General features: G+C 43.1%; 1 protein-coding gene across 3 annotated transcripts in view; it reads left to right on the top strand.

The window, feature by feature from the left end:
• The window catches only part of POPDC3 (popeye domain containing 3), a 29,959-nt gene extending 26,346 nt beyond the window's left edge, over positions 1–3,613 (top strand). For all 3 annotated transcript variants that reach the window (XM_034765966.1, XM_034765964.1, XM_034765965.1), the window contains exons 3-4: positions 1,924–2,032; positions 2,723–3,613. In XM_034765966.1, coding sequence (XP_034621857.1) covers positions 1,924–2,032; positions 2,723–3,034 — 421 coding nt within the window. In that variant the 3' untranslated portion in view covers positions 3,035–3,613. The remainder of the gene's footprint in view (positions 1–1,923; positions 2,033–2,722) is intronic.
• The last annotated feature ends 10,607 nt before the right edge of the window (positions 3,614–14,220 follow it).

Raw genomic sequence — 14,220 nt, forward strand, 5'->3', positions numbered from 1 at the left:
GGGGGGGGGGGGGGGGGGGGGGGGGGGGGGGGGGGGGGGGGGGGGGGGGGGGGGGGGGGGGGGGGGGGGGGGGGGGGGGGGGGGGGGGGGGGGGGGGGGGGGGGGGGGGGGGGGGGGGGGGCAGACTGGGCCGCGTCTCCTCCCCCCACACCTCCCTTACCTGCTTCAGGCTTCCCGCGAATCAAATATTCGCGGGAAGCAGGGGAGGGGGCGGAGTTGGGGCGGGGACTTTGGGGAAGGGGTGGAGTTGGGGGTGGGGCTGGGGGCGGGGCCGGGGCCCCGTGGAGTGTCCTCCTTTTGGAGGCTTAAAATATGGTAACCCTAAGTAATTCCTTATTTGTATATTGTTTGCTCACATTTAATTCAAGTACCAGAGATTAAATAGGCTGACAGTTTAAAAACTGTAAACATGTCCAGGAAGTCTCCAGCATAAGAACCCTTTGAGCACAAAAGCCATAACAGCTTAAAGAACAAGGAGACTAATATTTTTTTTCAGACCATTGTATTATACCACTTCCATTTTTCCTTAAGAAATTCAAATAAAGGGAGCATGAGTGCATTCATCAACGTGTACACTGTATTTGTTACCCATCTATTGTTTTAATAATCTAAGAATATTTTAGAAGTGTTCTCTATTAGTATAACCTGACTAATATGGGAAACAAAATTGTGCTACTCCGTATAGCAGTGAATGCTATGTTTGTTTTTAATAGCGTATCGCTGCATTATATCCTAGATTGTACCTACCTGTTTCATGGGTGTCCAAGGAGTGGAAAAGGCATAAGAAACAAACAGCCTCCCTCCACAACAGCTGGGCACAACCACAGTTCCTGCTAGTGTCCGCATGAGTGCTAGCTATGATGCAGGAGTAGTGTCCATCCCTCCACATTGGCCAAACATGCAGGGAAATGCATGCTACACTCCTTCCTGGGGTGAGACAAAAGACTTGCACGCCCCTGCATGTGGGAGATGAGAGCATTAAGCCCCATCCTGAGTAGCCCTCAGAGTGGCATAGAAGGTGCAGTTGAGTCCTAGGCTAGGTCTATACTACCCGCCTGAATCGGCGGGTAGAAATCGACCTCTCGGGGATCGATTTATCGCGTCCCATCGGGACGCGACAATCGATCCCCGAATCGGCGCTCTTACTCCACCAGCGGAGGTGGTAGTAAGCGCCGCCGACAGAAAGCCGCAGAAGTCGATTTTGCCGCCGTCCTCACAACGGGGTAAGTCAGCTGCGATACGTCAAATTCAGCTACGCTATTCACGTAGCTGAATTTGCGTATCTTAAATCGACTCCCCTCTGTAGTGTAGATGTACCCCTAGATAATTTTTTAACTCATGAAAATCTTGGCCTGTGGAGGGCTAGGCCATTCATATGGAGACCCAGTGTCTCTATGCTATTCCTCTGGCCTCAGTCACAGCTCCTGAAACAGCATTACCTTGCATGGGAAAACCATATATGTTACATGAGGGATGTCTCCCCAGCTACCATGCCTCCCTCTCACCTTAGCCCTCTAAAATTGCAGAGCCACAAAATAACAAAGGGGGTTCTATTGGTCTTAGAAGAAGGTGAATCATGCTTTTTCACCATCTCTATGTATATCTGCCATATCAGGCCACCGTATGCCTAACGTTCAGCCCTTCCACGTGCTAGTCACCTATAGAATGATCTTGCCCTGAGTAAGGACTATAAGATTTGAACCTTAGTTGCTTGCTTGCTGTTTTGTATGTGCTTGTTCCAACTGCATATAAAAACTTAAAGAAAACCGTATGAACAAATAAGCATAGACCTCACTGACCTCAACACCCTGTACTGAGTATTAAAGTACCTCACATCCGGCTGCTGTTTAATATTTAGAAGTAACTTACTATTCTGTCTACTTTTATGAGTGCAATATTGACATATCCACTGTATTTTGATAGGATCAGAGTGACTGTTGATGGAGAGTTTCTGCATTATATTTTCCCGCTTCAATTTCTGGATTCTCCTGAATGGGATTCCCTAAGACCCACAGAAGAGGGTATTTTCCAGGTAAAACATGAAGGGTTTTTGTGTACTTCTTTAAACTGTTGCATAGTTAATCACTTTAGAAATTAATGTACTGTATTATTTTTGTTATTGAAAATGCCAGACTTGGGCATATAGGGGAGGGAGGTCTGGTTACCCAATTGATTGGTTATGTCTGTATTCTGTTGGTATTTATTTAGTTTTATATTGTTGCTGCAAAATATGATTGCTTAGAAAAAATGACCCTATTTGGTATTTCAGAATTAGACTGTCTTTGTATTATGTAACGGTCTTTTTACATTTCGTCTGGGCTTACACCTAGAGAACTTCTGGATCCAAGAAAACTAGAAATCCTTAGTCGTCTTCCCCACCTGTCTTCTATTTGCAGTGAGTCTTAGGTCACATTCTCAGCTGGCTTAAATTGACTTAGCTCAGTTAACTTTAACTATTGTATATACAGAGCAGAAAGAATAAGGCACATGCACAGGCAGCAATCCAAGAAGCACTAGTGGCACTTTCAAAGGACTATTTGTAGGATTTCTGTGGCCAATTGTTGTAAAAGCCTGATTCTGCAGTTTTTTTTACTTGTGCAGCTTTCCTATTGAAGCCCATGGGAGTTTCTTCTGAGTAAGAAGAATAGGCCTGAGCCCTTCATACAATTGTATAGTCAACATCAGCACACTGGAATTTAGCTATTTTTAATCTCATTTTCAGGTAACTCTTACAGCAGAGACGGACTGTCGATATGTGGCTTGGAGGAGAAAGAAACTGTATTTGCTGTTTGCTAAACACCGTTTCATTTCACGTCTGTTTTCAATTTTAATTGGGAGTGACATTGCTGATAAACTATATGCCTTGAATGACAGAGTGCACGTAGGAAAAGGACTTCGATACGACATCCGGTTACCAAACTTCTACCAAGTGGCAGTACCAGGGACACCCAAAGTGCAACCTGCAGAACAACTTGTGAGCAATTCAAGACAAAAGTTCACTAACATTGCAAACTGTGACTCTTCTAAAAAATAACAAACAAAAAGATATATGCTAAATTAAATAGGGAAATACAAGTTAATAACAGGAAAATCAAGCTGAACAAAACCTAGTAAAGCCAAACTTGATTGAAAGTGCCATTTACTTTAGCTAAAATAGCTTGCATCCCTTTTCTCCCTGCAGAGCCAGCTGGTTGGCTTGTACATCTTGACTAATTATGCATTATGATTAATTTCTTTTGTTGGTCTTATTACTTTGGGGGGGGGGAAATGAATCATGATGGGATGAAGCTTTATTGTAATTGTGGTGCCTTCTGTGTGTGTGTGCGTGGTTTTTTTTTTTTTTAATGATATTTGCATAGCGCTCTTGATCATATGTATTCCAACTTGCTTGTCATAATGAATTATGAATCTATTTCATCATAGTGAAAAGCAAGTTATCTTATCTTATTTTGAGTTGCTTGTTACATTCATAATTACAATATGTGAACCTGATCTTTTTTAACCATCAGAATCTTAGAGAAGATTACTTTAAAAAAAATTTTAAACTCAGATTGTCGTTTTCTTTTTTAAAAAGAAATGACAGAATGTGAAATGCACAGTAAGACAACGTTTTTTTTTTTTTTTTTTTCTTTTTTTCATTCAGTCCATGAACAGTTGATTTCTCTCAGGCTATAGGAAAGAGGCATTACATGGAAACAAAAAACACTAGTGTAATTGCCGACGTGAAAAAAAGTAAAGCAATCAATATAATTGCTGCAAAGTATATAATAGGAAAAAGGTTGTGTAGTGCTTTGAAGTAGCTAGACTTCAAAGGTGTAAATGCCAATCATAATGTACAATAAATATTGTACATCAATCACTAACATATTTAAGTCTATATTTTACAGAAACCCTTTGTTAGCTTTGTCATAAAGCAACACAAATCAGTAAATACGTGGGGCTACCAACATAAAACAGCAAACTATTCTTCTTAGTAGTGAAGTACTCCTATTTAGCTTGCAAAGTCACTTTTCTGTGCCTATAAATGTTTTAATTTAAAATACATTTTCTCCCTAGTGTGGGTGTCTTTAATAGTTTATGGGGATTGAAGATGAACATTTGGTTGGAGAAACCTAGTTTTATACCTTTTCCAATTGATTTTGAGGTCATTGTGCCTTTGGGGAAGAGGTGTTTGAATGTCTTTCCTAACTTACTATCTTACTCTATGCTTGATGCATGCCTATAATCAAAAAGGGAGAACCATTACTATTTTATGAGACCATATTAATGCTTGATACATATCAAGGTAGATTGCCTTTTTAATATTTAAAACTTAAAAATTGCTCTAGGGTTTGGGAGGAAAAGTTAGTGCCTGCCTTTTTTTACTAGATCTTATGAGTCATTGGTGGAGGTTTAAAGCAGTTGCCACAGTCTCTACCTTGAAGGTAATCTTACTGTGTAAGAGGAAAAACTCTTTCAAAAACACATTCATCCTGGAGCCTGAGTGAAGTGGTTTTCAGTAAGAGTGGCTTTACAGAACAAACAAAATAAATCCATGTATTTTAACAAAGTTATTACAAGTGATGAAAAAGTATATATTGTACATCACTCAATACAAATAAAAGTAGTATTTACAATGCAAGAACAATTCTGCTTTTAGCTTTCTCCATTTTCTAGAGAGATAGATATGTAGTGGTGCCATGTGATATTGCAGAGCTACTTGTGTATAATGGGGTAATCCCAAATTCATTTTAATAAAAACCTCTTTATTATGTTCTCCCTATTTTATACCACATGATGTCACGATGTCCATAAAATGACTTTGTTTCTGTAACCCTGTGGCAATACCTGCAGCCATTTAATTAACTGAAAGATGCTGAGTCCCTAAATTAATTTTGGAGCTGAGGCTGTACAGAATTTGGCAGGAGGTGGCTTGCACCTCATATAATTGGGTTCTCTTATTGCTCTGTTGACTTCTCACTTGTGTTTTGCCAACTCATCCATCTCAGCCACAATTATCAAATATCTCACTCTTCAGATAAACTTTCAGCATCTTTTTTTTTTTTTCCAAAGGTACCCCAAAATTATTTTTTCCTCACCAAATCTGACGTAGATTAAAAACCCAGGATTGAACATGTCCTTTGCTATATAATTTGTTTTGGACCAATAAGAGGTTTTACAATATTTTATGAACCCCTAGGACTAGAAATGCCATTAGAAAGGTAGTATTCTAATTCTGACAGACATTGACAAAGCATTGATTTATTGCTCTGCTAGACATTCAAATCAAGACATCCTGCCTTTTTTTTTATTTATTTTTTTAAAGCTAATTTTAAATAATAGAAGTTTTACAAAACTTACTAGTACTATTTTCTCTTGCTTGTACTATCAGATATATGGCATAAAATTCTGGTCCACTTTGAAGTCAATGACAAAACTCCAATTTAAAATTCTGTCAAGTATCAGAGGGGTAGCCGTGTTAGTCTGAATCTGTAAAAAGCAACAGAGGGTCTGAAGAAGTGAGGTTCTTACCCACGAAAGCTTATGCTCCCAATACTTCTGTTAGTCTTAAAGGTGCCACAGGACCCTCTGTTGCTATTTAAAATTCTGTGACCATGAAATTGACCAAAGTTGACCTTGAATTTGGAAGGGTCCTAACTGTCAGTGTGAGTATGTACAGAGAGACAGATACAGACTTTGGGCCTGAGTCTTACCCCACTGTGTAAATCAGGAATAATGTCATTCATCAATTAGGTCTTACTGGTTTAAGTGACAGGGTAATCAAGTCAACGCTGCTCTATGAAGCACAAAGGTCCATATGGTGAATCCCTTACTTGGACTGTAGTGACTCTGCTTGAGTAGCACCTCGCTCTTTGGATAGTTGCATTGTCTTGAGTGGGGCTATTGATGGAGTTGGGTTCTATTATAAGTAAGGGTGGCACAATGTGACTGTTTTAAAAGCAGCTGTTTGCCCTTTCATCTGTGCATCAGTCTGTCAACTGATTAGTGCTTCCAGCATTTTTGAACATGTCAGGCAGGAATCCCCCTTCTGAGTTGCAAATTTCATGCCACCAACCAGCAAGATAACTGTGCCCCAGGAAGAATTTAGCTCAAAGAGAGAAGATGGTGTTTGCACCACTAGTATTCTCAGGAGTTCCCCTAGTATGGGTGGCAGTATTTAGTCTTGTGTAAAAAGCAAGGGTTACATTCTGCTCCATTGCCTGGGGTGACAACCAGGGAGAACTTAGCTCTATTTATTATAATACATGGTGCAACTTCTAATCAAGAATTATTTTCCTTGGACCAAAACAGAAACCGTGGCTCAATCTGATCAAAGAAGAGTTGATCACGGAGTAGATTATGGTACATAGCACACAAGATTCAGCCTGTTTTGAAGAAAAATGGGAAACGAGCCTGAATAATAATGCTATAGACTTACCACTCCGATTGACGCTATGTACTCTTGTAATTATGAAATGATGTTGATACCACTTTCTAGAAAAAAGTTTGATAATATGAAATTATTGAGAGACAATGCATTGCCTACTGTTATATTCTCAACTGACATGAAAAATTACAATAAAGTATTTTGCCACTGATGTGAACTGGTCTTGCAAGACCATCTGTTATTAAAAACCATTTTCAATTATTTAGGTACATAACATGAAGGAAAAAAACTACACTGAACTCGGGTATAAAAATAGATTAATTACTCTGCTGTAATAGTTGAATTTATATTAAAAAAAAGTGGGAGTATTTCTGAAATACTCTGAGGTAGCTGAATAGACACATTGTCAAATGATTCCTTAGCCTACCTTTGGAAAATGTTTATTTTGATTACATTAATATGCATGAAAAATATAAGTACCATAATGGGTTCATGATTCCAGAGGGAGTGCATCAATTTTTCATCTGCATAATTCATACTAACTTGTTTCTTTTTGTAGAGTTTTGTGTGTGTCTGCAGTTTCTGCTTAATTTTCTGTCTAGTGTAGATGCAGTAAAAGCTGTAATGGGCCTTGCATGGTTTGGACAGATGGTTTTAGTACACCATTCAGTACACAGAACCTGACCGTGTAAACACTGATGTTTGAATTTTGTGGTGTTAGTAATCCAGCACAAAGGTGCTCAAGAAGACAAGTGCTATACATAACCCACTTTGTTATTTTAACTTTCAAAGTCTTCACCTCTGTTCTATGCATACCCACGTCCCAATGTGAATCAAAGGAATTAATGAAACTTAACATGCAATTTAGCCTGGTAACTTAATATGTAAATAAAGCCACATCATCTTGGTGAATCAAAGAGTGTAGGTGGAGCTTCATAAATACAAATGTGCTGATTTTCTCCTACACAAGTGAGGCATGTGACCTACCCGGCTGCTCTGGGAGGCTTAAGCAGCAGCTATGACTTCAGTGGGACTAATTGCATGAGTAAGGATTTGCAGGATCATGCTTAAGGTCAAAAAACTGCTGGCAGATTTACCTACAAAGGCAGCATACAAACATCACCCATGGAGAAGGTAAGAAGCTTCCAAGAGCTTGCGGGAGTAGAGGAAGATGTTCCAGCAACTAAAGTGCTACCCGGGGTTCTGGGGAACATATTTTAAATCCCTGCTCCACCATTGACTTTTTGTATGACCTTGAGTAAATCACTCAGCCTAAGTTCCTCATCTGTGAAATGGGGATGATAGTGCTTCCTTACCTCATAGCAATTTTGTGAGTCAGTACATTAAAGATTGTGATGTGCTCAAAAGCTAATGATAGGGGCCATATAAGCACCATAAGCAGCTGCGATAAAATAATAGAGTGAATAATGTTTGCTCCTTTCAGTGCTGGCACTCACTTCTAGCCCTGGAAGATCTTCAAATACCAAACTTCAAAATCATGAGACTTTTATACACAAAAAGATATTTTTGATCATTTTATATATTTGCACAATTATTTTTTCTTTTGGGTACAATGTGGGCTCCTGGTAGCTGAAGTCTTGTTGAATTGAGATTCAGTCATCGGGGGCTTCACTCCCAGTGTAACTGCACTAATACAAACCCCAAGTATACTTTAAAAAAGCTGCAATTTGCATTAGTTGAGTTTACTGCTGCCTGAAATCCTGGCTTTCCTTGTCTACAGTTGGGACTTGCACTGGTGCAGCTAACACCAATTGCTGGCTACCAATGGCTGAAAATGCCAAGTATAGACAAATCGTAAGGCTCCGGATTTTACAGGTAGAAGAATACAAAAGGAAATCTCAATGAAAAATATTTAAATTTCTTGAAAGCATTCTTAAAATAGTTTTTTTCCATAGTACATATGGCATATATGTAATAAGATGGTATGAAGTTTCATTAACATTTATTTGGAATAACTTGCATTACTTGTCAAGTTACTGAGTTGTGCAACCATTCCCAATTCCTGCTCATATAACCTTTATACCACACAATGTGTGCGTACACACACACACACACACACACACACACACACAAAATTCATACAGTATAGAGGATGGACTGTGCTCTGGGAATGGCTCTGGGCTGTGTGGTCAATGAAGATGTTGTTTGTAGGACCCCTGTTTCATTTGTTGCAGAAGATGGAAAGTTTGTAGTGAAGGAAGCGAAAGGTGTCTAAAGATGTTGAATGCCAGCTCTAAAATGAGGATTATAATGATACCATTTAATCTCAAAGGAGTGTTTTGAAATTGATTAATATGTGAAGCAGTGAGGCCCAGATCCTCAGAGGTATTTAGGCACCAAACTCGCATTGAAATCAATGGCAGTTAGGTGCCTAAATACCTTTGAGGCTCTAGATCAAAGAAACTATGGTGAGAGCACCATAAAAACAATTATGAAGAAATTACTTATTGTGTATTGTGCAGCATTGGAATGGTGTGTGGTACATAAGGCATGGAACCGCACATTGAATGTGAGGGATAAAAAGAAATGTTGAATAGCTACCTATTCACTCAGTGAGGCAGGGGTCCTTTGGAAAAATAGTAGGTGATCATGTAATTAAAGACTATATCATAATTAAGAGTTTGTGTCAGTTATTTTTAGTTAAAGTCACATACAGATCACAGACAATAAACAAAAATTCACGGGTGCCTGCACCCTGTCTGACTTTTACTAAAAAATAACTGGGGAGGGAGGTGGGGGGAAGGGCTGAGGGGGGAGCATGAATGACAGTTGGGCCCTGTGTGGGGGAACTGACAGCCTGAGCTCCACCGCCACGGGGGCATAGTCCCAACCCCAGCCATGGGGGGGAGGAGAGGTGCAGAGCCCCGGGCGAGGGCAGCCCCGGCCACAGCCACTGGTTGTGGGGGACATGCAGCCCTGGCTCCAGCCCTTGCCACAGCCATGGGGCGCAGGGACAGCCGCAGCTGGGGAAGGGATGGGGTGCACAACCCTGGCTCTGGCCCCAACTGCAGCCACTGACAGCTGAAGCCAAAGAAGTCACAAAGCTCCAGTAAAGTCATGGAATCTGTGACCTCCATGACTAAATATTATCCTTAATCATAATGCATATTATTCCTGGGGGAATTCTGCACCACTGCACATGTGTAGAATTCATGTGCCCTGCAGATTTTTTTCCACCGCAGAAAATACATTGTCGGACAGGCACTGCAGTTCTGCCTCTCTCCCACAAGGGAATGATGGGGTGCTACAATACAGCACCGGCTCACTGCTCACCAGCCCTAGCAGTCAGCAGCCAAGAGGGAGAGATCAGAGGCTCATTCCTCACAGCACCCTGCTTACAGGGCCAGGTGAGGAGGTATGGGGTGAGGTGGGGCAGAGGGCACGTAGACCAGCCACATGGAGCTGCTAGGGGTCATATAGGCTGAGATTCAGAAGGGCTAGCGGGAGGGACAGTCTGGACTAGGGGGTCAATGCGAGTGGGGTTGCAGGGACACATGGGGTTGGGGGGCAGGAGGGTACAGGGACACACAGGGAGAGGGGAGATGTACCTGACTGATTGGGAAAGGCTAGGGGTCAGTCAGGGTCTGCATGGGAGAGGCTCCCCAACTTCCTAACTATCCCTCACCTGTCCCCAAAAAACTGTTCCCTTCTTCTCCCACCCACATCCAACAACCCTCCAGGTTCACTTTCAGGCTCCTTCCCAGCAATTACTTCCCTCTCCCTCAGCTCCTCCATTACCCCGAACTCCCTCAAACCTTTGCACTGCTTCTGAGGCGTGCTGGAAATATGGTTCTGTATTGCAGTTTAAATGAATTATTACTCAAGTTCTGTATTAATATGTCTAGTAAGGAATCTATTCGTCCAAAAACATTTCCTGAATCTTTTTTGTTGTCTATATTGTTACAGAAATACTTGCTGACATGTATTTTGAAATAAATTACCAAAATAATTAAAACAGGAGTGATTATATAGTGTTGTTTTGACAAATAAAATATGCAGAATTTTTAATTTTGTTGGCAGAGAATTTTTTAATTTTTGGTGCAGAATTCCCCCCAGGAGTAGCATATGCAGAAGGAGGCTGAAATAAGGTCACACAGGCAACTTTAATTCCTAACTTGCCTAACTTCTGAGTATTTATTTAACTCTGCAACTTTAATGTAGTTTTTATTTATGGTAACTATATCTAATTTTGATGTAACTTTGTATTATATTTTGCTAAGAGATTTATCTGAGAAACATCTTTTATATTTTTTCAAATATATATCAAACTTCATAACTGTCTTATTTTAGTTTCTAGAAATCTCATCCTATGTTTTTAAGCAGAAGTCCCCAGTGAAATCAGTGCTCAAAAATCAATACCAGGATACAGCCCTTACTGGTTTTTTGCTGAGTCTTCATTTTCCAGTCCCAACTGAGTTATAGTTTTTCAATACAAACAGAGTCCATTTGGCATACATAAAACAATTTGGAGATTCATTATAAATGATAAGAACATAGCAGTATATAAATACTGAGGACCTGAAGTCAGATGTGGAATATAAAATATTATGCTGTTCTATGATTTTACTAACCAGTGTACTTTGTTCTCCATCACAGTTATTTGAATAGGTATTTTAGGTCAGAACAGCATTGTATACACAATGCTTTATGGATTTATTGAAAATAGCATTAGGTGCAAAAACAATAGACATACTGCAAATGTGTGTGTACACTGCAGTGCCTACTTTTAAGGGCTCAGTATAATAGGTTTACTTTACAGAACAAAGAGCTATAATAAATGTAATTCATCAGACTGGTCTTTAGCTATCTTCAATGAAAATTGGGGGAAAGATTTTAAATGATTCATTGTTTGTCTAGTATTCAAAATTTCTGCAGGAATACTTTATCCTGACTCTATTGGCATGCATTCTGCTATAGTGAGGTTAAATAAACCTAATTTCCCCAATACTAATTCCCCCCTACTGTTACTCACACCTTCTTGTCTACTGTCTGAAATGGGCCACTCTCATTACCACTTCAAAAGTTATTTTTCCTCCCTGGTATCCTGCTGTTAATTGAATTGTCTCATTAGACTGACCTTACACTTGGTAAGGCAACTCACATCCATTCATGTATTTATACCTGCTCCTGTATTTTCCACTCCATGCATTTTTCAGAGTGGGGCCGGGATCTGGGGTGAAGTGGGGGTCAAGCATCCCCCGGCAAATCACCACCTCTGGTTATCTGTACCAAGGCATGGTATAAGGGGCACTGGCTTCCCCCACCCTCAGTTCCTTCTTGCCGCCAGTGACTGTGCTGGAATGTCTGCTCCTTCGGCTAGCGTTAATTGTTCTCCATTCTTGCAAACTTTGCAAAACCTATAATTTTAGTTGTATACAGTTAGTAGTTGAATTAGTTACCCATAGTAGTAGTTCTTAAAGCCTTCCTTAGTCCCAAATGGGACTCAGCCTGGGGACAGGGCATGCTCTGGTCCCCGGGCTTCAAGCTCTGCAATCGCTGCAAATGGCCATGCCCATCACCAATCCCCACAGTAGCTGTCTTAGGTGCTTGGGTGAAGGGCTTATAAGTGACAAGTGTCATATTTGCAAGTCCTTCATACCCAGGACTTAAAAGGAGTGTGACAAATGCCTTAGAGTACTCCTGATGGAGTCATCAGTCACTCTGGCACTGGAGCAAAGATCCAACTTGGCACTGAGCACCGCAGCATCGGTGGGGAGTGCCCCGCCAGCCTCGTCCATGGGCCGGCACCATTCCCCCTTCAGGGCTCTGGCCAAGAAGCTGAAGAGGAATATGAGGGGATGATCTCTTACTTCCCACAAGGGAAAGGAGAGGGCTGGGGACAAGCCAAGACCCGTGCTGGACAGCTCAACACCCCCTCCGGGAAGTCAGGCCCCAGCTCAAGTGTAGCGGTGCAGGCAGCCCATCCTATGCCGTGCCTGCATCCCCAGATAGTGACACTGACCTCTGTCAGTTTCAGGTGCCATCGACACCCGAAGCTCTGCAGACAGCTCAGGAGATCCTGACGCTCTCGGTGCTGCCCACACTGACTCCAGTGGTATCCAGGTCTCGGGGTAAACCCACCTTGGGATATCTGCATATGTCCCCGCCTCAGCGGCACCATTCCTCGTTGCGAGGGATGTCCCACCACCGCTCTCCCTCCTGAAGCTGTCATGCCTCAGAGCCAGAGAGGCAGGCTCAGCTGAGCCCTTTTTGGTCCCTGGACCTTGAGCACTGACAACAGGATTCGAGGCATACCTCGCCAGTAGCCGGGCGTAGACCCTCCAGGGCACACACCCCCTGGCAGGAGCACCAAGACCGATGCCACGCGTCGCCAAGAGCTCAGTATAGATCCTGGGACCAATTGTGGGACCGAAGCCACCGGTCACCAGCCTGCCATCATCAGTCTCTGAGACGAGAATCGCCATATTCAGGAAGATCCTCCCGGCAACTGGCTTGTGATAGACCCCGGTCCCGCTCAACGTCCTGGTACCAGTCCAGCAGCGTAAGGCATAGATTGCCAGGTTTCCAATGCCAGGTTTCCAATGCCAATCTGCTGAATGCCATCGTTCCCCGAGGCCTCGACCAAGACATTAGTCTCGCTCGGACAGGTCTATCTCCAGGCGCAGCAACCAGCACCAGTCAGACAGGAGCTGCCGCTCCACCCCGATTCTGGTCGCCTGCAAGCGACCGATCTGCCTATAGCTCTGGCATGGAGCAGGGTTCCCTGACTGCAGGACAGCCTCCAATGCCTGCGGTGCCATCTACATCATTACCACCGAAACATGTCCCATGGCCCCAGGCACAGTGGCTGGCACCATGGTACCCAAGGAACCCATGGGGGTTCACCCAGCCTTCCCAGGCTGCCTGTTCGGTGTCGAGAGCCTCGGACAGGCCAGTGGCCTTGACATCCCGGCCCCCCTCCAGTGCTCGAGGCTTCAGGGGAAAGACCTCACAAGTCCAAGAAGACCTAGTCTGCTGGACCACCAATCATCGAGGATTCCGGGGTACCGCATCGTCCTCATCGCCCGATGAGGCTATCACGGAGCCCCCTCACCCATTTCTTCAGGATGATGCTAAGGTGCACCGGGAACTATTGAAGAGGGTCGCATCTAACCTGGGGCTTAAGGCTGAGGAATTGGAGGAGCCTTGGGGCTCCCTGTTTGATGTCCTTTGCTCATCAGCCCCTGCTTTACCCCTTCGTGAGGGGGTATCAAAAATTACCACTGCCCTGTGACAGACTCCCTCCTCCTTGCCTCCCATCTCCAAAAGGGCCAAGTGCAAGTATTTTGTGCCAACCAAGGGGCATGAAAACTTATATTCCCACCCAGCCCCCAATTCCCTGGCCGAGGCAGTTAACCACAGAGAGAGGCAAGACAACCTGGGGCAATCCCCAGAAACAAAGACTCAAGGAGGCTGGATCTTTTTGGATGCAAAGTTTATTCATCTTCCAGCCTGCAGTTGAGAGTGGCCAATCACTAAGCCCTCCTTGGCCACTACGATTACAACATATTGCAGGCCATGGCCAAGTTTGAGGCTTCGCTCCCTGAAAGCTCCAGAAAGGAATTCCGGGCGATCCTCGAGGAGGGCATGGCTGTGGCCCAAGCAGCCCTCCAGGCAACTTCAGACACTGCAGATTCTGCCGTCTGCACCATGGCCTCCATCATCTCTATGCAGCGAGCTTCCTGGCTGCTTCTCTTGGGCTTGTCTACCAAGGCTCAGCAGTCGATACAGAACCTTCCCTTCAACAGCCAGATCCTATTTGCAGAGCAGACAGACAACAAGCTGCACAGTTTAAAGAACTCCTGTATCACCCTGAAAACTCTGGGGCTTTA

Source organism: Trachemys scripta, chromosome 3, assembly GCF_013100865.1.
Source record: "Trachemys scripta elegans isolate TJP31775 chromosome 3, CAS_Tse_1.0, whole genome shotgun sequence".
Classification (NCBI taxonomy): Eukaryota; Metazoa; Chordata; order Testudines; family Emydidae; genus Trachemys; species Trachemys scripta.